General features: G+C 34.0%; 8 protein-coding genes across 8 annotated transcripts; all 8 read left to right on the top strand.

The window, feature by feature from the left end:
- Window positions 1-1,302: 1,302 nt before the first annotated feature.
- LOC135140983 (juvenile hormone acid O-methyltransferase-like) lies at window positions 1,303-2,429 on the top strand. Its single transcript, XM_064071747.1, has 3 exons — window positions 1,303-1,952; window positions 2,000-2,280; window positions 2,331-2,429. Exons 1-2 carry the CDS (start codon window positions 1,594-1,596, stop codon window positions 2,007-2,009), a joined length of 369 nt encoding a protein of 122 aa, XP_063927817.1. The 5' UTR covers window positions 1,303-1,593; the 3' UTR covers window positions 2,010-2,280; window positions 2,331-2,429.
- Window positions 2,013-2,512, top strand: LOC135140793 (juvenile hormone acid O-methyltransferase-like). Its single transcript, XM_064071470.1, has 2 exons — window positions 2,013-2,280; window positions 2,331-2,512. Exons 1-2 carry the CDS (start codon window positions 2,013-2,015, stop codon window positions 2,510-2,512), a joined length of 450 nt encoding a protein of 149 aa, XP_063927540.1.
- A 229-nt stretch (window positions 2,513-2,741) lies between these two features.
- LOC135140792 (uncharacterized) lies at window positions 2,742-3,681 on the top strand. The gene is made up of 3 exons (XM_064071469.1): window positions 2,742-3,118; window positions 3,164-3,450; window positions 3,497-3,681. The coding sequence occupies exons 2-3, from the start codon at window positions 3,195-3,197 to the stop codon at window positions 3,679-3,681; spliced, it is 441 nt and encodes a 146-aa protein (XP_063927539.1). The 5' UTR covers window positions 2,742-3,118; window positions 3,164-3,194.
- Window positions 3,682-8,713: 5,032 nt separating this feature from the next.
- LOC135140977 (juvenile hormone acid O-methyltransferase-like) lies at window positions 8,714-9,895 on the top strand. Its single transcript, XM_064071742.1, has 3 exons — window positions 8,714-9,334; window positions 9,382-9,662; window positions 9,713-9,895. Exons 1-3 carry the CDS (start codon window positions 8,976-8,978, stop codon window positions 9,892-9,894), a joined length of 822 nt encoding a protein of 273 aa, XP_063927812.1. The 5' UTR covers window positions 8,714-8,975; the 3' UTR covers window position 9,895.
- A 212-nt stretch (window positions 9,896-10,107) lies between these two features.
- Window positions 10,108-11,144, top strand: LOC135140894 (juvenile hormone acid O-methyltransferase-like). Its single transcript, XM_064071634.1, has 3 exons — window positions 10,108-10,499; window positions 10,545-10,831; window positions 10,878-11,144. Exons 1-3 carry the CDS (start codon window positions 10,144-10,146, stop codon window positions 11,060-11,062), a joined length of 828 nt encoding a protein of 275 aa, XP_063927704.1. The 5' UTR covers window positions 10,108-10,143; the 3' UTR covers window positions 11,063-11,144.
- A 5,574-nt stretch (window positions 11,145-16,718) lies between these two features.
- On the top strand, window positions 16,719-17,719 carry LOC135140872 (juvenile hormone acid O-methyltransferase-like). The gene is made up of 3 exons (XM_064071601.1): window positions 16,719-17,137; window positions 17,182-17,468; window positions 17,520-17,719. The coding sequence occupies exons 1-3, from the start codon at window positions 16,782-16,784 to the stop codon at window positions 17,705-17,707; spliced, it is 831 nt and encodes a 276-aa protein (XP_063927671.1). The 5' UTR covers window positions 16,719-16,781; the 3' UTR covers window positions 17,708-17,719.
- A 96-nt stretch (window positions 17,720-17,815) lies between these two features.
- On the top strand, window positions 17,816-18,898 carry LOC135140873 (juvenile hormone acid O-methyltransferase-like). Its single transcript, XM_064071602.1, has 3 exons — window positions 17,816-18,273; window positions 18,320-18,606; window positions 18,665-18,898. The coding sequence occupies exons 1-3, from the start codon at window positions 17,918-17,920 to the stop codon at window positions 18,853-18,855; spliced, it is 834 nt and encodes a 277-aa protein (XP_063927672.1). The 5' UTR covers window positions 17,816-17,917; the 3' UTR covers window positions 18,856-18,898.
- Window positions 18,899-22,570: 3,672 nt separating this feature from the next.
- On the top strand, window positions 22,571-23,664 carry LOC135140905 (juvenile hormone acid O-methyltransferase-like). The gene is made up of 3 exons (XM_064071647.1): window positions 22,571-23,021; window positions 23,068-23,354; window positions 23,411-23,664. The coding sequence occupies exons 1-3, from the start codon at window positions 22,666-22,668 to the stop codon at window positions 23,599-23,601; spliced, it is 834 nt and encodes a 277-aa protein (XP_063927717.1). The 5' UTR covers window positions 22,571-22,665; the 3' UTR covers window positions 23,602-23,664.
- Window positions 23,665-26,917: the final 3,253 nt, after the last annotated feature.

Below are 26,917 nucleotides of genomic sequence, written 5' to 3'. Positions count from 1 at the left end.
AAGAAAAAAAAGGCAAAATATAATATGGATATAATTCCTTACTATTTAAATCAGGGCAGAAATGTGTGGGGCTTAATCTTTGGCTTTAATTTTTTCTTAATATAGTGAGAATTCTTTGCAGTTAAATTCCGCTTCTTTGGCTTTCCGCGATTAAAAAAAAATCATCACAATTGAGATCGGGTGGGTGGGCGGGGCTTACATTTTGAGTTTTGTCTTAATTACGTGGTCGTCTTTTCAGAACAAGAAACTTAAAACATGTTTAAAATGGTAAATTCTTGTAGACAAATATGGATCTTGCAATTAAGCACCGCCCCTCGATCTGACAACGAATGAAAAATTTGTCCCAATTGAGAATTGAAATCGGGGCTGATAAGGGTGGGGCCTAATCTTTGGCTTTACATTTTTCTTAATATACATAGTATTCTTTGAACAACACGATACTCAAAAACATGTTTTTAATTTCTCGTAGAGAAATAAAGATTTTGCAGTTATACTCCGCCCTCTTGGCTCACGACGAATAAAAAAAATCATCACAATTGGGACAGGGTGGGTGGGAGGGGCTTATATTTTTCCTTGTTTTTTCTTAATATACATAGCCTTCTTTTCACCACAAGAAACTTAAAATATGGTTAAAATGCTACACTTTTGCAAGGAAATATGGATTTTACATTTATGGGGCGGAGCCTAATTAAAATCCATATTTCTTTACCCAAATTTTCTATTTTAAACAAGCTTTCAGTTTCATGTTGTGAAAATAATTCTACACATATTAAAACAAAAAGGCAAAATATAGGCCCGCCCACCCGCCCTATCGCAATTGTGATGATTTTTTTAATTGGCCGTGAACCAAGGGGGCGGAGCTTAACTACAAAATACTTATTTCTTTACAAAAAATTAAAAACAAGTTTTTGAGTATCGTGTTGTTCAAAGAAAACTAAGTATGTTAAAAAAAAAAAGACAAAATATAGAAACTAAAACACGTTTAAAACGGTAAACTTTTGTAAGAAAATATGAATTTACCAATTAGGCTCCGCCCCTAGGTCTGCCAACGAATAAAACTTCATTATTTAGATCAGGGGAGGTATTGGTGGGGCCCAATATGGCTTAATGTCTGGCTTTAATTTTTTCTTACACACAAGTGTGTTTATTGCTTCTCAGCTCGTTTTTAACACTAATTTTGATATTTCTATTCCACTATCAAATTACTGTTGAAGACGTCCTGATAAATTTTAAAAAATCCAAGGATTCTTTCACAATGAGTATTAATGGAATTCTCTTTTTCTTACTTAAAGACTGCGTAAATTCTTGCTGAGCCTTTGTATTATATTTAATTCAATAATAACGAAATTCGTCTTTCTTTCACTTTAGAAGAAGGGTTACATTTGGCACAGCAGAATCAGGTGACAAATTATAGAGTAATTCGATACTTTGCAACTTTGTTTCAGTTAAAACTTGTCCGCAATCAAGGTCAAATTAAACATATTTACGCAATTTAAAGCAATTAATAAAGTAGGTACATTGTAAATAATTGCAGTGCTATCAGTTTTTATAAAATGCAACGCACATTCTCACGCTGTCTCAGAACAACAAAAAATGAACCAAGACCCAGCTCTGTACTCAAAAATCTGCCAAATGCAGAAATTTGACGCCACGCATTTCCTCAACACTTATTTAAACCAGTTGAACCTGAAAGACGGCGCCTCAGTTCTGGACGTGGGTGCCGGCGACGGCACAATCACCCTCGAAGTGATAATCCCTCTCTTACCACCTTTCGCTAAACTCGTAATTTCCGATAAATCCGAAAAAATGGTAAACTTCGCCAAGCGGAGATTCAACGACCAACGGATCGAAGTCGTCAGGATGGACATCTCCGACGACGACGACGAAGTTTTCAAAAAACGCTTCGATCACGTCTTCTCGTTTTATTGTTTGAATTTCGTCCCAGAAGAGAGGTAAAATTTTTGTTTTCTTTAGTGTTTACATATCATGAAGTTTGTAGGTGTCCATAAGCCATGCGAAACATTTTCACTTTGTTAAAACCAGGAGGAAACTTGTTTGCCAGTGTCATAGTCGATTCGGCTCTGTTTGAAATCTGCGACAACATGACCAAGAAGCAAAAGTGGCCCCCGGCTATGGTACATTTCAAAATTAATCCGTACCGAGGTGTGGACAAACCTGAAGCGAAGCTGAGATTTTTTTTGGAGCAAGCTGGTTTTGATGTTCAATTTTGCAAGTTTGAGGAAAGAACTTATATTTTCGATGGGTTTAGGCACTTTTTGGGTAGGTTAACTGTTTTGGTTTGTTTTGTGCTCTGATCAAGAGTTTGGTAGATTTTGCGTTGGCGATAGTACCTGTATTAAACGTGGCGTCGCAAAATAAACAAGTGCAATTTGTTGAAGATTTTACGAGAGAAACGAGAAACGCTGACAAGCTGTCTATAAAAAAAAGCGGTGGTGGTGAAAAAGTTGTCATGTCTTATAGCGTTCTGGTGGTTTGTGCGTCAAGAGCTTAAAAAAAAATAATGTTCTTTGTAGTCGTTTAGATTATCAATTTTGTTGCAAATGAGTCATTTGTATGTTTCTTAAACCATATACCCCACTCCTTTTTTGTTAAAAAATCTCGGCATCTGAAAAGGTCAGATTAAGCACAAGCACTTTGCAGCAATTGAGTAAGCGTCTTGTTATCAGCATTTATATTGTTATCATATCTCTTTAAAATCACAACACACAATCCCAGGATTCGCTGTCTCAGAATAACCAAGATGAACGAAGACCCTGTTCAGTACTCGAAAAGTTATCAACTGCAACTATCAGTGGCCACCCATTTTCTCGATACCTATTTCAACTTACTAAATGTGAAAAAGAACGCCACAATTTTGGAACTGGGTGCTGGCGATGCTTCAGTGACCCTTGAAGCTCTACTTCCACGCTTACCCAACTTCAACAAACTCGTCGTTTCCGACAAGTCCAAAAAAATGGTTGATTTCGCCAGAAACAGATTCCACGACGAGCGAATCGAGACCGTTCAGATGGACATCGTCGACTACAACAAATCCTTCAAAGGCTATTTCGACCACATTTTTTCGTTTTTTTTGTTTCAACTTGATACCACAACTCAAGTAAGTGCAAAAAATTTATTTTTGGCAATTTCACGCTGGTTGCAGTACCCCACAAGCTCTTCGAAACGTCTTCGAAATGCTGAAACCTGGCGAACATTTTTTTGCGACGGTCATAGTAAATGTGCCCTTTTTTGAAATTTGCGATAGCATGACCGAAGAAAACAAGTGGCCACCGGCTATGGTGGGTTACAAAAACATTATTTCTCTCTACCGAGATTCGGACAACCCCGAAGAAAAGCTTACTTGTTTTCTGAAAGACGCCGGCTTCGACGTACAATTTTGCAAATACGAGGAGCGAAAATTCACGTATGGTGGTTTAAACGAGTTTCTGGGTATGTGAAATTTGTGATTTTATCAACGATTAATGGGTGTTTTTAGATCATGGTTTGTCGATAGTTCCTATTGGAAAAGTTGTTTCCCAGGATGAGCGGGCGAAATTTGTTGAAGATTTTAAAGAAGCTGTAAAAAAATGCAGCTTGGTGGGTATTGACAATCATAGTGATGGCGAACAAGTTCATTATTTCTATAGCGTTTTGGTGGCTTGTGCCCTAAAACCTGTCTGAATGGTTTCAAAAATGTGTTTGTCGTTGAAAATAAAGAAAAGTGTCTTTTATTTCTTATGTTAATTATATAATTTATTGCATTGTGTCGAGCTATAAAGGCTTTGTTTCCTCGCTGATGATTGATGGATTCTGTTGCGATCAAGAGGAAGTTGGAAGAAATGCAAAAGTTTCGTTGACAAATTTTAGTTTCAGTTAACTTTGTGAATATCGGGAATTCTTGGAATCTGTGTAATTCTTAGGATCTCAAAATTTTCAAGCATCCCTGGATATCATTTTCTTCGAGAATTTCAGGACACTCAAAAAGCTCTTCACTTTCTGGCATCAGAAGCACATTTAGAGTTTTTAAAATATAACAATCTGTGGCATCACTAAAAACACTGAAATCCCTATAATCTGCAGTGTTTTTTTTGTGAAATTTATATTTAGATTTCATGAAATAATATCATATTTAGCATCTTACGGTATCTACTATCTCTGAAACTTCCGTCGTTTTAGGAACCGTAAATTGTCTATAATATAGAAAATTTACACGATTTTTAGAATATATAAAATTTGAAGGATCTCTGTGACTACAAATATGTCAAGAGTCTCTACTATTCCTACGACATAATAGTCTCTAGAATCTTTAAGATCTAGAATTTTTAGGTAGAATTCTAAATTGAAAAATTACAATTCCAAAAACTGAACACGCCAAAAATTGAAAAATCGAAAAATTGAATACCTCAATATAAGTCAGTGAAATAAGCGAAAAAAGTGTCCGGGGCTGAGTTTAGTTTTTTTATTGAGAATCTTATAAACAAGCAGTAGTCCCGCCCACCAACCCCCTCTTTATTCCAGTGACTACTCTTAATATTGGTTAGTCTTATCATAGCAAGTACTACCCCCGCCCACCCACCCTGTTTTTTTTTAGAGAATATGTCATCTGCCAAAATTAGTCTTATTTTAGCAAGTGCTTCTTTTTACAACAAAAAACTTAGAACATGGTTAAAATGGTACATTTTTGCAAGAAAATATGGGTTTTGAAATTATGGGGCGGAGCTTAAATAAAAAATCGATATTTCCTTATACAAATTTTCCATTTTTAAACATGTTTTCAGTTTCATGTTGTGAAAAGAAGTCTACACATATTAAAACCAAAAGACAAAATGTAGGCCCGCCCACCCGCCCTATCGCAATTGTGATGATTTTTTTTATTCACCGTGAACCAAGAGGGCGGAGCTTAATTGCAAAATACTTATTTTTTTACAAAAAATTAAAAAGATGTTTTTGAGTATCGTGTTCAAAGAATACTAAGAAGGTATTAAGAAAAAAAATTGGTCTAAAGAGTTTAGCCAGTACTTCCCTCGCTGTTGGAAACGTGACGACTGCATGCCTATTGTGTTTTTTTTCGCAGTAGATTTCATATTTTTTTTTTTGAGTTACCCGGTATATGCAAATTCAAAAAATATGAATGGAATGATAAATTACAAGTACAGACTCATCATATTTTGTATATTCTAGATAGGATTTATTCGGCAAACTTTTGAGCTGACGTCAACAAGTTTTTGGAGGGGATAACCAACTATATTCTGACTAAAGATTTATGATGCTCTTTATAACCTTAAAATATCTGCAAGATTTCAAAGCATTCGGTTTTGTAGTTCTTGATTAACTCAATAAAATATATTCACGCATTCATTAATTTTTTGGAGTCACCCTGTATATAGAAATCCAAAAAATATGAATGGAGTGATAGATCACAAGTACGGACTCATCATATTTTGTACATTTTAGATATGATTTATTCCACAAACTTTTGAGCTGACGTCATCAAGTTTTTGGAGGGGATAAGCAAATATTTTTTGAGTAAAGATTTATGATGCTCTTTATAGCCTTAAAACATCTGCAAGATTTCAGAGCATTCGGTTTTGTAGTTCCTGATTAAATCAATAAAATATATTTACGCATTCATTAATTTTTTTGAGTCACCCTGTATATGCAAATCCAAAAAATATGAATGGAGTGATAGATCACAAGTACAGACTCATCATATTTTGTACATTTTAGATATGATTTATTCCACGAACTTTTAAGCTGACGTAATCAAGTTTTTGGAGGGGATAAGTAAATATTTTTTGACTAAAGATTTATGATGCTCTTTATAGCCTTAAAACATCTGCAACATTTCAAAGCATTCTGGTTAGCAGATTAAAAATTAAATTTCAAAATATTGTTTTATAATTTTGATTTTTTTTCCAAAAATCTGGACGTTTCGGGTGAAAAGTCGATTCAGAGTTGTAAACTACATGTGTAGGACTATGTTATTTTATACAATTGAAAACCCATTTACTATGTACAATTTTGAAGTGACGTCATCGCATTAGTGGTGGGGATGATTAGACAAATTTTGGTTAGCGTTTTACCATCTACATGATATTCTTAATATAAGTACAAAATTTCACAACAATCGGTCGAGTACTTTCGGAGATTATCTGTCTAATAAAAATCCGGGACAACAGACGGACAGACGGACAGACGGACGGACAGACGGACAGACGGACAGACGGACGGACAGACGGACAGACGGACAGACGGACAGACGGACAGACGGACAGACAGACGGAAATGGGAGACCTATTTCTTCGTCTTCTAGGGGTCATGAAAGATCGAGAAAACGTAAAAGTAGAGAGTCGACCGACGGACTCGATTACAATACTTCCTTTGCTTACGCTCGGGAAGTAAAAAGGCAAAATATAATATGGATATAATTCCTTACTATTTAAATCAGGGCAGAAATGTGTGGGGTTTAATCTTTGGCTCTATTTTTTCTTAATATACACAGAATTCTTTGCAGTTAAATTCCGCTTCTTTGGCTTTCGACGATCAAAAAAAAATCATTACAATTGAGATAGGGCGGGTGGGCGGGGCTTATATTTGGCCTTTTGTCTTAATTACGTAGTCGCCTTTTCAGAACAAAAAACTTAAACTATGTTTCAAATGGCAAATCCTTGTAGACAAATATGGATCTTGCAATTAAGCCCCACCCATCGATCTGACAATGAATGAAAAATTTATCACAATTGTGAATTGAAATCGGGGCGGGTATGGGTGGGGCCTAATCTTTGGCTTTATTTTTTTCTTAATATACATAGTATTCTTTGAACAACACGATACTCTAAAACATGTTTTTAATTCCACGTAGAGAAATAAGGATTTTGCAGTTAAGCTTCGCCCTCTTGGCTCACGACGAATAAAAAAAATCATCACAATTGGGACAGGGCGGGTGGGTAGGGCTTATATTTTGCTTTATTTTTTCTTAATATACATAGCCATCTTTTCACCACAAGAAACTTAAAATATGGTTCAAATGCCACACTTTTGCAAGGAAATATGGATTTTACATTTATGGGGCGGAGCCTAATTAAAATCCATATTTCCTTACCCAAATTTTCTATTTTAAACAAGCTTTCAGTTTCATGTTATGAAAATAAGTCTACACATATTAAAACAAAAAGGCAAAATATAGGCCCGCCCACCCGCCCTATCGCAAATTGTGATGATTTTTTTTATTCACTGTGAACCAAGAGGGCGGAGCTTAACTGCAAAATACTTATTTCTTTACAAAAAATTAAAAACGTATTTTAGAGTGTCGTGTTGTTCAAAGAATACTAAGTATATTAAAAAAAAAAGGCAAAATATAATATGGATATTGCAATTAAGCTCCGCCCCTAGGTCGGCCAACGAATGAAAACTTCATTATACTATCTAAATCAGGTCAGATATGTGTGGGGCTTAATCTTTGGCTTTATCTTTTTCTTAATATAGTGAGAATTCTTTGCAGTTAAATTCCGCTTCTTTGGCTTTCGGCGATTAAAAAAAATCATCACAATTGAGATCGGGTGGGTGGGTGGGGCTTATATTTGGAATTTTGCCTTAATACACGTAGTGGTCTTTTCAGAACAAGAAACTTAAAACATGTTTAAAATGGTAAATTCTTGTAGACAAATATGGATCTTGCAATTAAGCCCCACCCATCGAACTGACAACGAATGAAAAATTTGTCACAATTGAGAATTGAAATCGCGGCTGATATGGGTGGGGCCTAATCTTTGGCTTTATATTTTTCTTAATATACATAGTATTGTTTGAACAACACGATACTCAAAAACATGTTTTTAATTTCTCGTAGAGAAATAAAGATTTTGCAGTTAAACTCCGCCCTCTTGGCTCACGACGTATAAAAAAAATCATCACAATTGGGACAGGGTGGGTGGGAGGGACTTATATTTTTCCTTGTTTTTTCTTAATATACATAGCCTTCTTTTCACCACAAGAAACTTAAAATATGGTTAAAATGCTACACTTTTGCAAGGAAATATGGATTTTACATTTATGGGGCGGAGCCTAATTAAAATCCATATTTCTTTACCCAAATTTTCTATTTTAAACAATAAGCTTTCAGTTTCATGTTGTGAAAATAAGTCTACACATATTAAAGCAAAAAGGCAAAATATAGGCCCGTCCACCCGCCCCATCGCAATTGTGATGATTTTTTTAATTGGCCGTGAACTAAGGGGGCGGAGCTTAACTACAAAATACTTATTTCTTTACAAAAAATTAAAAACAAGTTTTTGAGTATCGTGTTGTTCAAAGAAAACTAAGTATGTTAAAAAAAAAGACAAAATATAGAAACTAAAACACGTTTAAAACGGTAAACTTTTGTAAGAAAATATGAATTTACCAATTAGGCTCCGCCCCTAGGTCTGCCAATGAATAAAAACTTCATTATTTAGATCAGGAGAGGTATTGGTGGGGCCCAATATGGCTTAATGTTTGGCTTTAATTTTTTCTTACACACAAGTGTGTTTATTGCTTCTCAGCTCATTTTTAACACTATTTCTGATATTTCTATTCCACTATCAAATTACTGTTGAAGACGTCCTGATAAATTTTAAAAAATCCAAAGATTCTTTCACAATGAGTATTAATGGAATTCTCTTTTTCTTACTTAAAGACTGCGTAGATTCTTGCTGAGCCTTTGTATTATATTTAATTCAATAATAACGAAATTCGTCTTTCTTTCACTTTAGAAGAAGGGTTATATTTGGCACAGCAGAATCAGGTGACAAATTATAGAGTAATTCGATACTTTGCAACTTTGTTTCTGTTAAAACTTGTCCGCAATCAAGGTCAAATTAAACATATTTACGCAATTTAAAGCAATTAATAAAGTAGGTACATTGTAAATAATTGCAGTGCTATCAGTTTTTATAAAATGCAACGCACATTCTCACGCTGTCTCAGAACAACAAAAAATGAACCAAGACCCAGCTCTGTACTCAAAAATCTGCCAAATGCAGAAATTTGACGCCACGCATTTCCTCAACACTTATTTAAACCAGTTGAACCTGAAAGACGGCGCCTCAGTTCTGGACGTGGGTGCCGGCGAGGGCACAATCACCCTCGAAGTGATAATCCCTCTCTTACCACCTTTCGCTAAACTCGTGATTTCCGATAAATCCGAAAAAATGGTAAACTTCGCCAAGCGGAGATTCAACGACCAACGGATCGAAGTCGTCAGGATGGACATCTCCGACGACGACGACGAAGTTTTCAAAAAACGCTTCGATCACGTCTTCTCGTTTTATTGTTTGAATTTCGTCCCAGAAGAGAGGTAAAATTTTTGTTTTCTTTGGTGTTTACATATCATGAAGTTTGTAGGTGTCCACAAGCCATGCGAAACATTTTCACTTTGTTAAAACCAGGAGGAAACTTGTTTGCCAGTGTTATAGTCGATTCGGCTCTGTTTGAAATTTGCGACAACATGACCAAGAAGCAAAAGTGGCCCCCGGCTATGGTGCATTTCAAAATTAATCCGTACCGAGGTGTGGACAAACCTGAAGCCAAGCTAAGATTTTTTTTGGAGCAAGCTGGTTTCGATGTTCAAGTTTGCAAGTATGAGGAAAGAACTTATACTTTCGATGGGTTTAGGCACTTTTTGGGTAGGTTAACTGTTTTGGTTTGTTTTGTGCTCTGATCAAGAGTTTGGTAGATTTTGCGTTGGCGATAGTACCTGTATTAAACGTGGCGTCGCAAAATAAGCAATTGGAATTTGTTGAAGATTTTACGAAAGAAACCAGAAACGCTGACAAGCTGTCTATAAAAGGAAGCGGTGGTGGTGAAAAAGTCGTCATGTCTTACAGCGTTCTGGTGGTTTGTGCGTCAAGAGCTTAAAAAAAAATAATGTTTTTTGTAGTCGTTTAGATTATCAATTTTGTTGCAAATGAGTCATTTGTATGTTTCTTAAACCATATACCCCACTCCTTTTTTGTTAAAAAATCTCGGCATATAAAAAGGTCAGATTAAACACAATCACTTTGCAGCAATTGAGTAAGCGTCTTGTTATCAGCATTTATATTGTTATCATATTTCTATAAAAACACAACGCACAATCCCAGGATACGCTGTCTCAGAGTAACCAAGATGAACGAAGACCCTGTTCTGTACTCGAAAAGTTGTCAACTGCAAATATCAGTGGCCACCCATTTTCTCAATACCTATTTCAAATTACTAAATGTGAAAAACAACGCCACAATTTTGGACCTGGGTGCTGGCGATGCTTCAGTGACCCTTGAAGCTCTACTTCCACGCTTACCCAACTTCAACAAACTCGTCGTTTGCGACAAGTCCAGAAATATGGTAAACTTCGCCAAAAACAGATTCCACGACGAGCGAATCGAGACCGTTCAGATGGACATCATGGACTACGATAAATCGCTCAAAGGCTATTTCGACCACATTTTTTCGTTTCTTTGTTTGCAACAGATTCCAGAAGATAGGTAAATACAAACACTTTATTTTTGTCGATTTCACGAGTCTTGCAGGACTCCTGAAGCTCTGCGAAACATTTTCGACATGCTAAAACCTGGAGGAAATATTTTTGCCACGGTCATAGTAGATGTCTGCTTTTATGAAATCTGGGAAACCATGATCAAAGAGAAAAAGTGGCCACCGGCTATGGCAGGTTTTAAAAGCATTATTCCTTCGTACCGATCTTCGGACAACCCTAGAGAAAAGCTTATGTTTTTGCTGAAAAACGCCGGCTTCGACGTTCAAGTGTGCAACTATGAGAAAAGAAAGTTCACTTATGATGGTTTAAACGAGTTTATGGGTATGCTGAATTTGTAATTTTTCTGGAAATTATTGAGAATTTTTAGATCATAGTTTGTCGATAATTCCTATTTTGAAGATTGGTTCTCAGGACGAACGGACGAAATTTCTTGAAGATTTTAAAGAAGCTGTGAGAAAATGCAGTTTGTTACGCATTGACAGTACCAGCGATGGCGGACAAGTTCATTATTTTTATAGCGTTTTGGTGGCTTGTGCCTTAAAACCCGTCTGAACCGCTTGAAAAACATGTTTGTTGTAGTAAATAAAAAACACTGATATATTTTTTATCAATAATAAATAAATAGTTTTTCGTATATTTTTTTATATGGATTACAAAGTTCAAGATAAAGTGCAACCACTAGAAATAGAAAAGTGACCGTGACGAAGAACATAACTTATTTTTAGTTGCAGTGATTAACGACCAAAAACTGAGTCGTAATTCAATGACGTTTCTTTATTTAAAACTATTAAATTGAAAAATTAAGTTAAGAAAATTATGTTTTAGTTCAGTTAATTTAATTTTCATTCCTCTAGAAAGATGTACTTAGTTTTCGGCGCACTTTCTACTTGTTAAAGAATGTTTACAATGTACGATAAACAACTAAGGTCAAATTCCGTGCATATGCAATTTATAGCACTTATTTACATAAATGCAATGTAAACAATTTCTAATAAACACAACTTTAATTAAAGTTCACGGGACTCCGAGAATCTTTCAAATTACTTCAAAAACAACATAAAGGATCCCCAAGATTCTTTCGAACTACTTCAATAACTAAACAGAAGGGGTGTCCGAGATTCCTTCAAACTAATTCAAAAACGAAACAAAAGGGGTCCGCTAGATTCTTTCAAATTGCCTTAAAAACAAGCCAAAGGTTCTTTAAAATTGTTTCAAACTACTTCAAAAACCAGGCACAAGGGGTGCCCCGGATTCTTTCAAACTGCTTCAAAAATAAAGCTCAAAGAGTCTCCGAGATTCTTTCAAAAAATATATTTCAAAAATAAGACGAAAGATCCCCAAGATTCTTTCAAACTATTTCAAATACAAAACAAAATGGGTCACTGAGACTCTTTCAAACAATGTACTTCATAAACAAGACGAAAGATCTCTAACATTCATTCAAACTACTTCAAAAACAAAACAAAAGAGGTCCTCGAGATTCTTTCAAAAACAAGACGAAAGATCTCTAACATTTTTTCAAACTTGTTCCGCAACAAGACGAAAGATTACCAAACTTCTTTTAAACTACTTCACAAAGAAAACAAAAAGGTTCTTCTAGATTCTTTCAAATTCCCTTAAAAACAAGACAAGGGATGCCCAAAATTCTTTCAAACAATGTACTTCAAAAGCAAGACGAAAGATATCCAAGATTTTTTCAAAAAATGTACTCCAAAAACAATACAAAAGATCCCCAAAATTCTTTCAAACTACTTCAAAAACAAAACCAAAAGGGTATCCGAGATTCTTTTAAACTATTTCAAAAACAAGGCATTAAAGATCCTGGAGATTTTTTCAAATTACCTTAAAAGGTAACGACAAGCAGGACCCGAGAGTTCTTCAAACTACTTCAAAAAGAAAACAAAAAGGTCCCCGAGATTCTTTAAAATTATCTTAAAAATAAGACTAGAGATCCTCAAGATTCTTTCAAACTCCTGCAGAAACAAGCCAAAGCTTCCGTAATGTGTTTTTAAAACTACTTCAAAAACCAGAAACAAGGGGTCCCCAGCATACTTGCAAACTGATTTAAAAACAAAGCACAAGAAGTTTCCGAGATTCTTTCAAAAAATCTACTTCAAAAACAACAAGAGTCCCAAAGATTCTTTCAAACAATGTACTTCAAAAACAATACTACAGATCTTCAAGCTTGTTTCAAACTACCTCAAAAACAAAACAACAAGAGTCCCCCAGATTCTTTCAAACTACTTAAAAAACTAGACTAAAAAACCCTGGAGATTTCTTCAAACTACTTTAAAAAGTGTTCCCCGAGATTCTTTCAAACTACTTCAAAAAGAAAAAAAAAGGTCCCCGAGATTTTTTAAAATTATCTTAAAAATAAGACCAGAGATCCTCAAGATTCTTTCAAATTACTGTAAAAACAAGCACAAGGGACCCCTGGGATTCTTTCAAACAATATGCTTCAAAAACAAGATTAAAGATCCCCAAGATGCTTTAAAACTACTTCAAAAACCAAACAAAAAGACTCCCTAGATTCTTTCAAACTATTTAAAAACTAGACACAAAAGATCGGGGAGATTTTTTCAAACTACTTGAAAAAGTAATCACAAGCGGTCCCCAAGATTCCTTCAAACTACTTAAAAAAAAATCAACAATGTCTCCGAGATTGTTTAAATCATCTTCAAAACAAGACAAGAGATCCACAAGATTTTTTCAAACTACTGCAAAAACGAGCCAAGAGTTATCTAATATCTAAAACCACTTCAAAAACCAGATGCAAAGGACCCCTGGGATTCTTTAAAACAATATACTTCCAAAACAAGACGAAAGATCCCCAAGATTCTTTCAAACTGTTTCAAAAACAAAACAACGAAGGTCCCGAGATTCTTTCTAACAATGTACTTCAAAAACAAGACGAAAGTTTCCCGAGATTCTTTCAAACAATGTACTTCAAAACAAGACCAAGGATCTCCAAGATTCTTTCAAACTACTTCAAAAACAAAACAAAAAGGGTCCTCGAGATTTTTTCAAATTACTTTAAAAACAACATAAGTGATCCTCAAACAACAGGGTTCCCGAGATTTTTTTGAAACAATGTACTTCAAAAACAAGAAGACGAAAGATACCCAAGCTTCTTTCAAACTACTTCAAAAACAAAACAAAAAGAGTCCCCAGATTCTTTCAAACTATTTAAAAAAATTGACAAAAGTTCCTGGAAATTTTTTCAAACTACTATAAAAGGTAATCACAAGCGGTCCCCGAGATTCCTTCAAACTACTTCAAAAACCAGACAGAAGAGACCCCTGGAGTTCTTTCAAACTGCTTTAAAAATAAAGCACAAGGGATTTCCGAGATTCTTTGCAACTATGTACTTCAAAAACAAGACGAAAAATATCCAATATCCTTTCAAACTACTTCAAAAACTAAACAACAAGGGTCCCCGAAATTCTTTCAATCAATGTACTTCAAAAACAAGACGAAAGATCCCCAAGCTTCTTTCAAACTACGTAAAAAACAAAACAAAAAGAGTCCCCGGATTCTCTCAAGCTATTTAAAAATCTAGGCACAATAGATCCTGGAGATTTTTTCAAACTACTTCAAAAATAAAACAAAAGGGGTTTCCGAGATTCTTTAAACAATGTACTTCAAAAACAAGATGCAAAATTACCAAGTTCATTTCAAACTACTTCAAAAGCAAAACAAAAATGATCCCCAAGATTCTTTCAAACTGCTTAAAAAACTAGGCACAAAAGATCCCGGAGAGTTTTTCCAACTACCTTAAAGACAAGATAAGAGATCCTCGAGACTCTTTCAAACTACTGCAAAAACAAGCCAAGGGTTCCTTAATGTGTTTTTAAAACTACTTCAAAAACCAGGAACGGTGGGGCCCCAGCATTTTTTCAAATTGCTTTAAAAACAAACACCAGGGATTTCCGAGATTCTTTCAAATAATGTACTTCAAAAACAAGATGAAAGATTCCCAAGCTTCTTTCAAACTACTTCAAAAACAAAACAAAAGTGGTCCCCGAGATTCTTTCAAACTACTTAAAAAACTAAGCACAAAAGATGCCGGAGATTTTTTCAAACGACATTAAAAACTATGGACAAGCGATCTCTGAGATTCTTTCGAACAACTTCAAAAAGAAAACAAAAAGGCCCCGAGAATCTTTCAAATTATCTTAAAAACAATACAAGGAATCCTCAACATTCTTTCAAACTACTGCAAAAATAAGCCAACGGTTTCATAATATTTTTTCAAACTAGTTCAAAAACCAGGCACAAATGGTCCCCGGGATTCTTTGATATGACTTCAAAAACAAAACACAAGGGGTCTCCAACATTCTTTCAAACTACTTCAAAAACAAAACGAAAAGGGTCCCCGAGATTCTTTTCAACTACTTAAAAACTAGACACAAAATATGCAGGAGGTTTTTTCAAACTACTTTAAAAACTAGGCACACACGGTCCGCGAAATTCCTTCAAATTACCTTAAAAACAAGATAAGATATCCTCAAGATTCTTTCAAACTACTGCAAAAACAAGCCAACGCTTCCTCAATGTATTTTTAACACTACTTCAAAACCAGGCGCAAGGGGTCCTTAGCATTCTTTCAAACTGCTTTAAAAAGAAAGCACAATGAGTTTCCAAGATTTTTTCAAACAATCTACTTCAAAAACAAGATGAAAGATCCCCAAGCTTGTTTCAAATTACTTCAAAAACAAAACAACAAGAGTCCCCTAGATTCTTTCAAACTACTTAAAAAACTAGGCTTAAAAAACCCTGGAGATTTTTTCAAACTACTTTAAAAAGTAGGCACAAGCGGTCCCCGAGATTCTTTCAAACTACTTCAAAAAGAAAATAAAAAGGTCCCCGAGATTCCTTAAAATTATCTTAAAACATAATAAGAGTTCCTCAATATTTCTTTCAAACTACTGCAAAAACAAGCCAAGGGTTCCCTAATATTCTTTGAAACTACTTTAAAAACCAGGCACAAGCAACCCCTGGGGTTCTTTCAAACTGCTTTAAAAACAAAACACAAGGGATTTCCGAGATTCTTTCAAACAATGTACTCCAAAAAGAAGACGAAAGATCCCCAAGCTTGTTTCAAACTACTTCAAAAACAAAACAAAAGGGTCCCGCAGGTTCTTCCAAACTACTTAAAAAACTAGGCTTAAAAAACCATGGAGATTTTTCCAAACTACTTTAAAAAGTAAGCACAAGCGGTCCCCGAGATTTTTTCAAACTACTTCAAAAAGAAAACGAAAAGATCCCCGACATTCTTTAAAATTATCTTAAAAACATGACAAAAGATCCACAAGATTCTTTGAAACTACTTCAAAAACCAAACACAAGGGACCCCTGGAGTTCTTTCAAACTGCTTTAAAAATAAAGCACAAGAGATTTCCGCGTTTCTTTCAAACAGTGTACTTCAAAAGCAGGACGAAAGATCCACAAACTTGTTTCAAACTACTTCAAAAACAAAACAAAAAGGTGCCCGAAATTCTTTCAAATTAGCTTAAAAACAAGACAAGAGATCCTCAAAATTCTTTCAAACTACTTCAAAAACACAACAAAGGGAGTCCCCGACATTCTTTCAAAGTACTTCAAAGATAAGACATCACGAGCAGGGAGTGATCTAATACAGTCTATTTCAAAAAGTTTCGGACAACAGGAGCACATCAGGCTCTCATAAATCAATGAAAGGCAATGGGAATATGATTTAAAATACAAGATTTTTTAAACTATCCTAAAATGGTATAAATAAATGATAGTAGACGAGTCCATCTGACGAATTGCTACTTTCATATTTATCGACGTTTTTGACCCCTAAATTACTCCCATTTCCGTTCGTCTGTCTGTCTGTCTGTCTGGTGTCTGTTTTGACAGGGTATAGGTAATTAAAGTATAATGTAGTAAGTACGTTAATGAATTAAGAAAAAAAAGGTCTACAAAAATCTCAAAAAAGAATTATCGAGTATCAAAAAAAATTGGCTTAGACAAACAAACAAAAATTAAATGTCAAAACACACACAACTGAGTCGCAATTAAGTTATTCCAATGCCATTTTATTTATTTATAACTGTTAAATTAAAGAACGAAATTTTCGTTCCAGTTATCCCCACTTCTACTTGTTAATTTGTGTTACCATTGTATTCCACCAAGGTCAACTTTAGCCCATATGCAATTTAAAGCAGTTGCGTAAATGCATTGTTATCAAATTCTAATAAAATCACGATGAACTCTTTCGGCACGCGCTGTCTCAAAACAAATCAAAATGAACGAAGACCCCGATCTCTACTCAAAAAGTTGTCAAATGCAGAAATTTGACACCAACCATTTCCTTGACACTTATTTCAAACGACTAAATGTGAAAAGCAACGCCACAGTTTTGGATTTGGGTGCTGGCGATGCTTCAGTAACCCTTGAAGCTCTACTTCCCCGGTTGCCAAACTTCCACAAACTCGTGGTTTCCGACAAGTCAAAAAAAATGATAAACTTCGCTAAGAACAGATTCCACGATGAACGAATCGAGGTCATTCAGATGGACATCCTCGACTACGACAAAGCTTTCAAAGACCATTTCGACCACATTTTCACCTTTCATTGTTTGAATCTCATTCCAGAGGCGAGGTAAGTGCCAACAATTTATTTTTGAAATTTTAAGAATGTCGTAGGACCCCAGACGCAATGCGAAACATTTTCGAAATTTTGAAACCCGGAGGAAATTTTTTTGCGACTATCATAGTGGATGCATCCCTCTATGAATTTTGCGATAGCATGATCAACGACAAGATTTGGCCACCGGCTATGGCAAACTACAAAAATTTTTTTTCTCCGTACCGAGGTTGCGACAATCCTGCAGAAAAACTTACCTGTTTTCTGAAAAACGCCGGTTTTGATGTTCAATTTTGCAAATACGAGGAAAGAAAGTTCACCTATGAATATTTGAACCAGTTTGCGGGTATCTATGTCGAATTTTGACTTTTCCGACCATGTTGATGGGGGTTTTTAGATTATGCTTTGTCGATATTTCCTGTTCTGAAGATCGAGTCAAGAGATGAACGGGCGAAATTTGCTGAAGATGTTAAAAAAACGATCAGAAAACACCAATTGGCAACCAGTGACGAAAGTACTCGGAGTGATGACAAAGTTCATTATTTTTATAGCGTTTTGGTGGCTTGTGCCTCAAAACCTGTCTAAACGACTTTAAAAATACGTTGTTGTGAATAAATTATTTTTTAAGTAAATTATTTTCGTTTCTGTCAAAATATAGGAATCTGTAATGCATTCTAGAAAGGTCAATGAAATGCATGTGCAGTTTGCAACAGTTACGTCACTTGTTGTTTATCAGACGTGCATTCTTATCAGTGTCTAATAAAATTGCAGTGCATTCCGTCGCGCACCACAAAAATGAACGAAGACCCCTTTCTTTACTCAAAAAACTGTCAAATGCAGCGATTTGACGCCAATTATTTCCTCACCACTTACTTAAGTCAAGTAAACGTGAAAGACAACGCCGCAGTTCTAGACGTGGGTGCTGGTGATGGCTTAGTGACCCTTGAAATGTTGCTTCCACGGTTGCCAAATTTCAAAAAACTCGTGGTTTCCGATAAATCCAAAAAAATGGTGGATTTCGCTAAGAACAGGTTCCACGACGAGCGAATCGAAACCGTTCAGATGGACATCGTCGACTACCACAAATCCTTCAAAGACTATTTCGACCACATTTTTTCGTTTTATTGTTTGAACAACGTTACAGAGGAAAAGTACGTAAAACACTTGATTTTTGGCGATTTCATATATGTTTTTCAGAACACCAAAAGCCATGAAAAATATTTTCGACATGCTAAAACCCGGAGGAACTTTTTTGGCCACACTGATCGTAAACTCGTCCTTTTTTGACATTTGCGAGAGTATGGTCAAAGACAACAAGTGGCCAAAAGCTATGGCGGACTACGCAAAGAGTTTTTCTCCGTATCGTGGTTTGGACAACCCTGCAGACAAGCTTAGATTGTTTTTGGAACACGCCGGTTTCGAAGTTCAAATTTGCAAATACGAGAAACGCGAATTCATCTATAGTGGGTTAAAACATTTTTTGGGTGTGTAGAACTGTAGACTTTGTGTTTTTTTTTTCCATTGTTGGATTCGTATTTTCAGACTTTGGTTTGGCCGTAGTTCCTATCCTGAAGGTGGATTCGCAAGACGAGCGGACGAAATTCGTTGCAGATTTTAAAGAAACGATCGAAAATTGTAACGAGTTGCGCATAGAAAATAGTAGTGAAGGTGAAAAAGTGCATTTTTTTTATAGCGCTTTAGTCGTTTGTGCGTCAAAGCCTGTCCGAGTTTGAGTCACTTGAAAGATTTATTGTTGTTTTTGTTGTTACTAATAAAATTACGTATATTATGAAAATAGCGTGTTTTTACATGGTGATAACAGTGCATTTCAAATTGAAGATAATGTGCAAGCATTGGCCTCAAAAAGTGGGCTTGATAAACACAAATTTAGAAGTTTTATTGCTGCCATTTCAAAACTAGAAAATGTCCTTCTGTCTAATTTTTCAAACAAATGGTTGAAATGGGTTCAATGATCTCATAATTAGTGTTAATTGTAGATAATTTTGCGCTAATTACGAATCTGAAATCGGCGTCACGACATCAATGTAAATAAACGTGAAATTTAAGTACAAAATTTTCAAAATTTTTCCCAAAAAATTGTTAAAATGAGGTCAACGTCCTGAGAATTAGTGACTAATTGTAGACAATTTTCAGGTAATTACGAATTCGAAATTGGCGTCACGATCCTTAGTCAATTACATGTTGCAAACGAAATCAAAATTTTCCAACTTTTTCCAAAAAAATGGTTAACATGATTTCAATCGACTCAAAGTTGATATCAAATTGTAGGTCGTCTTACAATAAATGAGAATCCGGTATCGCAGTCACGACATCTATTCAAATAAACGTGGAATGTGAGTCCAAACTTTTCAAAATTTTTCCAAAAAAGTGGTTAAAATGAGGTCAGTGGATTGAAAATTCCTGTGTAATTGTAGTTAATCTTTGGCTAATTACGAATCCGAAGTCGGTGTTTCGACACCTATTCAAATAACCATAAAATGTGAGTTCAAAATTTTCAAAATATTTCCAAAAAAATGGTTAAAATGAGTCCAATCGACTCAAAGTTGGTGTCAAATTGTAGATGGTCTTCCACTAAACAAGAATCCGAAATCGCAGACACGATATCTATTCAAATAAATGTGAAAAGTGAATTGAAAATTTTCAAAATATTTCCAAAAAAATGCTTAAAATGAGTCCAATCGACTCAAATTTGGTGTCAAATTGTAGATAGTCTTCCACTAAACAAGAATCCGAAATGCAGCCACGATATCTATTCAAATAAATGTGAAAATTTAATTCAAAATTTTAAAAAATTTCAAAAAAAATGCCTGAAATTAGTTCCATCGACTAAAATTTGGTGCCAAATCGTAAATAATTTTCATTTAATTACGAATTCGGAATCGGCATTTCGTTATCTATTCAAATAAATGTGAAAAGTGTATTCAAATTTTTCAAAATATTTCCAAAAAAATGGTTAAAATGAGTCCAATCGACTCAAAGTCGGTGTCAAATTGAGGATAGTCTTCCACTAAATAGGAATCCGAAATCTCGGTCTCGACACCTATTCAAATAACCGTAAAATGTGAGTTCAAAATTTTCAAAAAAAATGGTTAAAATGAGTTCAATCGACAAAAAGTTGGTGTCAAATTGTAGATAATCTTTCACTAAACTGGACTCCGAAATCGTAGTCGCGATATCTGTTCAAGTAAATGTGAAAGTAAATTCAAAATTTTCAAAATTTTTCCAAAAAAATAGGTAAAATAAACTCCATCGTCTCAAAAGTGGTGTCAAACGGTAGATAATCTTCAGCTGATTACGAATCTGGAGTCGGCGTCAAGATATTTATTCAAATACATGTAAAAAGCAAATTCCAATCTTTAAAAATTTTTCCATAAAAGTGGTTAAAAAGTGTTCAATCTACGCAAAATTGGTGTCAAATTATAGACAGTCTTTCACTTAACAGAAAACCGAAATCGCAGTCACGAAATCTATTCAAATAAATGTAAAAAGTGATTTCAAAATTTTCAAAATTTTTCCAAAAAAATGGTTAAAACTGGTTCAATCTACTGAAACTTGGTGTCAAATTGTAGATAATCTTCAGCTAGTTAGAAATCCAAAGTCGGTATCACGACATCTACTCCAATAAATGAGAAAAGTGATTTCAAAATTTTCAAAATGTTTCCAAAAAAATAGGTCGAATGAGTTCCATTGTATCAAAAGTGGTGCCAAACTGTAGATAATCTTCAGCTCATTACGAATCTAAAGTTGGCGTCAAGATATTTATTGAAATGAATGTAAAAACTGAATTCAATTTTTTTTTAATTTTTCCAAAAAAATGGTTAAAATGAGTTCAATCGACTCAAAGTTGGTGTCATATCTAGGACGGTGCTTCACTAAATAGGAATCCGATATCGTAGTCACGATATCCATTCAATTAAACGTGAAAAGAGATTTCAAAATTTTCAAAATTTGTCCAAAAAAATAGCTCAAATTAGTTCCATCGAGCGAGATTTGGTGCCAAATTGTAAATAATCTTCAGTTAATTACGAATTCCGAAATGACATCACGATATCTATTCAAATAAATGCGAAAAATGAAATCAAAATTTTTGAAATGTTTCCCAAAAAAAACAGTTAAAATGGGTTCTGTCGTTTGAGAATTGGTCCCAAATTGTAAATAATCTTCAGTTAATTATGAATTCAGAATTGGCGTCACGATATCTATTCAAATAAATGTGAAAATTGAGAGCAAAATTTTCAAAATTTTTTCAAAAAAAAGGTTAAAATGAGTTCAATCGACTGAAAGTTGCTGTCAAATTGTTAATAATCTTCAGATAGTTACGAATCAAAAGTCGGCATCACGATTTCTAGTCAAATAAATGTGAAAAGAGATTTCAAAATTTTCAAAATTGTTCCAAAAAAATAACTCATATTAGTTCAATTGACTGAGATTTGGTGCCAAATTTAAATAATCTTCAGTTAATTACGAATTCGGAAATGGCGTCACGATATCAATTCAAATAAATGTGAAAAATGAAATCAAAATTTTTTCAAAAAAACAGTTAAAATGAGTTCTGTCGAATGAAAATTGGTCCCAAAATGTAAATAATCTTCAGTTAATTATGAATTCAGAACTGGCGTCACGATATCTATTCAAATAAATGTAAAAATTGAATGCAAAATTTTCAAAATTTTTCGAAAATAATGGTTAAAATCAGTTCCATCGCCTGAAAGTTGGTGTCAAATTGTAGATAATCTTCAGATAGTTACGAATCAAAAGTCGGCATCACGACATCTAGTCAAATAAATGTGACAAGTGATTTAAAAATTTTCAAAATTTTTCCAAAAAAATAGATAAAATGAGTTCCATCGTCTCAAAAGCAATGTCAAACTTAGATAATTTTCAGCTGATTACGAACCTAAAGTCGGCGTCAAGATATTTATTCAAATAAATGTACAAAGTAAATTCAAATTTTTCAAAATTTTTCCAAAAAGTGGTTAAAATGAGTTCAATCGACTCAAAGTTGGTTTCATTTAGTAGACAATCCTGCACTAAATAGGAATCAAAAGTCGCAGTTACGACATCTAATCAAATAAACGTGAAAAGTGATTTCAAATTTTTCAAAATTTTTTCAAAAAAATGGTTAAAATGCGTTGTCGATATTTCCTGTTCTGAAGGTCGAGTCAAGACATGAACGGGCGAAATTTGCTGAAGATGTTAAAGAAACGATCAGAAAACACCAACTGGCAACCAGTGACAAAAGTACTCGGAGTGATGACAAAGTTCATTATTTTTATAGCGTTTTGGTGGCTTGTGCCTCAAAATCTGTCTAAACAACTTTAAAAATACATTGTTGTGAATAAATTATTTTTTAAGTAATTTATTTTCGTTTCTGTCAAAATATAGGAATCTGTAATGCATACTAGAAAGGTCAATGAAATGCATGTGCAGTTTGCAACGGTTACGTCACTTGTTGTTTATCAGACGTGCATTCTTATCAGTGTCTAATAAAATTGCAGTGCATTCCGTCGCGAACCACAAAAATGAACGAAGACCCCTTTCTTTACTCAAAAAACTGTCAAATGCAGCGATTTGACGCCAATTATTTCCTCACCACTTACTTAAGTCAAGTCAACGTGAAAGGCAACGCTGCAGTTCTAGACGTGGGTGCTGGTGATGGCTTAGTGACCCTTGAAGTGTTGCTTCCACGGTTGCCAAATTTCAAAAAACTCGTGGTTTCCGATAAATCCAAAAAAATGGTGGATTTCGCTAAGAACAGGTTCCACGACGAGCGAATCGAAACCATTCAGATGGACATAGTCCACTCCAACAAATCCTTCAAAGGCTATTTCGATCACATTTTTTCGTTTTATTGTTTGAATAACGTTCCAGAGGAAAAGTACGTAAAACACTGGATTTTTGGCGATTCCATATATGTTTTTCAGAACACCAAAAGCCATGAAAAATATTTTAGACATGCTGAAACCCGGAGGAACTTTTTTGGCCACACTGATCGTAAACTCGTCCTTTTTTGACATTTGCGAAACTATGGTCAAAGACAACAAGTGGCCAAAAGCTATGGCGGACTACGCAAAGAGTTTTTCTCCGTATCGTGGTTTGGACAACCCTGAAGACAAGCTCAGATTGTTTTTGGAACACGCCGGTTTCGATGTTCAAATTTGCAAATACGAGAAACGCGAATTCATCTATGGTGGGTTAAAACATTTTTTGGGTGTGTAGAACTGTAGACTTTGTGTTTTTTTTCCATTGTTAGATTCGTATTTTCAGACTTTGGTTTGGCCGTGGTTCCTATCCTGAAGGTGGATTCGCAAGACGAGCGGACGAAATTCGTTGCAGATTTTAAAGAAACGATCGAAAATTGTAACGAGTTGCGCATAGAAAATAGTAGTGAAGGTGAAAATGTGCATTTTTTTTATAGCGCTTTAGTGGCTTGTGCGTCAAAGCCTGTCCGAGTTTAAGTGGTTTGAAAGATTTATTGTTGTTGTTGTTGTTGTTACGAATAAAATTACGCATTTTATGAAGATAGCGTGTTTTTATATGGTGATAACAGTGCATTAGAAATTCAAGATAATATGCAAGCATTGGCCGTAAAAAGTGGGTTTGATAAACACAAATTTAGAAGTTTTATAGCTATTTTATCTAATTTTTCAAAGAAATGGTTGAAATGGGTTAAATGATCTCACAATTGGTGTTAATTTTAGATAAATTGACGCTAATTACGAATCTGAAACCGCCGTCACGACATCAATTCAAATAAACGTGAAATGTGAATTCAAAATTTTCAAAATGTTTCCAAAAAAATGGTTAAAATAAGTTTAATCAACTGGAAATTGGTGAAAAATTGTAGATAATCTTGAGCTAATTACGAATCTAAAGTCGGTGTCAAAATATTTATTCAAATAAATGTAAAACGTGAACTCCATTTTTTCAAAAAAATTTCAAAGAAGTGGTTAAAATGAGGTCAATCGACTCAAAGTTGGTGTCAAATTGTAGATAGTCTTTCACTAAACAAAAATTTGAAACCGCTGTCACTATATCTATTCAAATAAATGTGAAAAGTGGATTTGAAATTTTCAAAATTTTTCCAAAAAAATGGTTCAAATGAGTTCAATCGACTAAAAATTGGTGTCAAATTGTAGATAATATTCAGCTAGTTACGAATCCAAAGTCGGCATCACGACAACTACTCAAATAAACGTGAAAAGTAATTTCAAAATTTTCAAAATTGTTCAAAAAAAATAGGTAAAATGAGTTCCATCGTCTCAAAAGTGGTGCCAAACTGTTGATAATCTTCAGCTGATTACGAATCTAAAGTCGGCGTCAAGATATATATTCGAATAAATGTAAAAAGTGAATTCAAACTTTTCAAAATTTTTCCAAAAAAATGGTTGCAATAAGTTCAGTCGACTGAGAATTTGTGCCAAATTGAAGATAATCTTCAGCCGATTACGAATCTAAAGTCAGCGTCAAGATATTTATTCAAATAAATATGAGAAGTGAATCCAAAATTTTCAAAATTTTTTCAAAAAAATGGCTCAAATTAGTTCAATCTACGGAGATTTGGTGCCAGATTGTAAATAATCTTCAGTTAATTACGAATTCGGAAATGGCGTTACGATATCTATTCAAATAAAAGTGAAAAATGAAATCAAAATTTTCAAAATTTTTCCAAAAAAACAGTTAAAATGAGTTCTGTTGAATGAGAATTGGTCCCAAAATTGTAAAGAATCTTCAGTTAATTATGTATTCAGAAATGGCGTCACGATATTTAGTCAAATAAATGTGAAAAGTGATTTCAAAATTTTCAAAATTTTTCCCAAAAAATTGGAAAAATGAGTTCCTTCGTCTCAAAAGTGGTGCCAAACTGTAAATAATCTTCAGCTGATTACGAATCTAAAGTCTGCGTCAAGATATTTATTAAAATAAATATGAAAAGTGAATGCAAAATTTTCAAAATTTTTCCAAAAAATAGCTCAAATTAGTTGAATCGACTGAGATTTGGTGTCAAATTGTAAATAATCTTCAGTTAATTACGAATTCCAAATTGGCGTCACGATAGGTACCTATTCAAATAAATGTGAAAATTGAATGAAAACATTTTCTAAATTTTTCCAAAAAATTGTTTAAAATGAGTTCAATCGACAGAAAGTTTGTGTCAAATTGTAGATAATCTTCAGCTAGTTACGAATCAAAAGTCGGAATCACGACATCTAGTCAAATAAATGTGAAAAATGATTTCCAAATTTTCAAAATTTTTCAAAAAAAATAGGTAAAATGAGCTCCATCGTCTCAAAAGTGGTGGCAAACTATAGATAATCTTCAGCTGATTACGAATCTGGAGTCAGTGTCAAGATATTTATTCAAATAAATGTAAAAAGCGAATTCCAATTTTCCAAAATTTTTCCAAAAATGTGGTTAAAATGAGTTTAATCAACACAAAGTTGGCGTCAAATTGTAGATAGTCTTCCACTAAACAGGAATCCGAAATCGCAGTCACGATTTCTATTGAAAAAATGTGAAAAATGAAATCAAAATTTTCAAAATTTTTCCAAAAAAACAGTGAAAGTGGGTTCTGTCGAATGAGAATTGGTCCTAAATTGTAAATAATCTTCAGTTAATTATGAATTCAGAATTGGCGTCACGATATCTATTCAAATAAATGTGAAAACTGAATTCAAAATTTTCAAAATTTTTCCAAAAAAACAGTTAAAATCAGTTCTGTCGAATGAGATTTGGTCCTAAATTGTAAATAATCTTCAGTTAATTGCAAATTCGGGATTGGCGTCACGATATCTATTCAAATAAATGTGAAAAGTGAATTCGAAATTTTCAAAATTTTTCCAAAAAAATGGTTAAAATGAGTTCAACCGACTAAAATTTGATGCCGAATTGTAGATACTCTTCAGCTGATTACGAATCTAAAGTCGCCGTCTAGATATTTATTCAAATAAATATGAAAAGTGAATACAAAATTTTAAAAAAATTTCCAAAAAAATGGTTCAAATGAGTTCAATCGGCTAAAAGTTGGTGTCTAATTGTAGATAATCCTCCACTAAATAAGAATCCGAAATCGTATTCGTGATATCTAATCAAGTAAATCTGAAAAATAAATTCAAAATGTTTTCAAAAAAAACAGTTAAAATGAGTTCTGTCGGATGATAATTGGTCCTAAATTGTAAATAATCTTCAATTAATTATGAATTCAGAATTGCGTCACGATATTTATTCAAATAAATGTGAAAATTGAATGCAAAATTTTCAAAATTTTTCCAAAAAAAAAGAAAGGTTAAAATTAGTTCAATCGACTTAAAGTTGGTGTCAAATTGTAAATAATCTTCAGATAGTTACGAATCAAAAGTCGGCATCACGACATCTAGTCAGATAAATGTGAAAAGAGATTTCAAAATTTTCAAAATTTTTCCAAAAAAATAGCTCAAATTAGTTCAGTTGACTGAGATTTGGTGCCAAATTGTAAATAATCTTCAGTTAATTACGAATTCGGAAATGGCGTCACGATATCTATTCAAATAAATGTGAAAAATGAAATCAAAATTTTTCCAAAAAAACAGTTTAAATGAGTTCTGTCGAATGAGAATTGGTCCCAAAATATAAATAATCTTCAGTTAATTATGAATTCAAAATTGGCGTCACGATACCTATTCAAATAAATGTGAAAATTGAATTCAAAATTTTTCCAAGAAATTGTTTAAAATGAGTTCAATCGACTGAAACTTTGTGTCAAATTGTAGATAATCTTCAGCTAGTTACGAATCA

This window comes from Zophobas morio, unplaced genomic scaffold (genome assembly GCF_036711695.1).
Source record: "Zophobas morio isolate AGI-343-1 ecotype UQ-CSIRO unplaced genomic scaffold, CSIRO_AGI_Zmor_V1 ptg000041l, whole genome shotgun sequence".
Taxonomy (NCBI): domain Eukaryota; kingdom Metazoa; phylum Arthropoda; class Insecta; order Coleoptera; family Tenebrionidae; genus Zophobas; species Zophobas morio.
The sequence above is the reverse complement of the archived record's forward strand: the minus strand, read 5'-3'. Positions and strand labels throughout refer to the sequence as shown.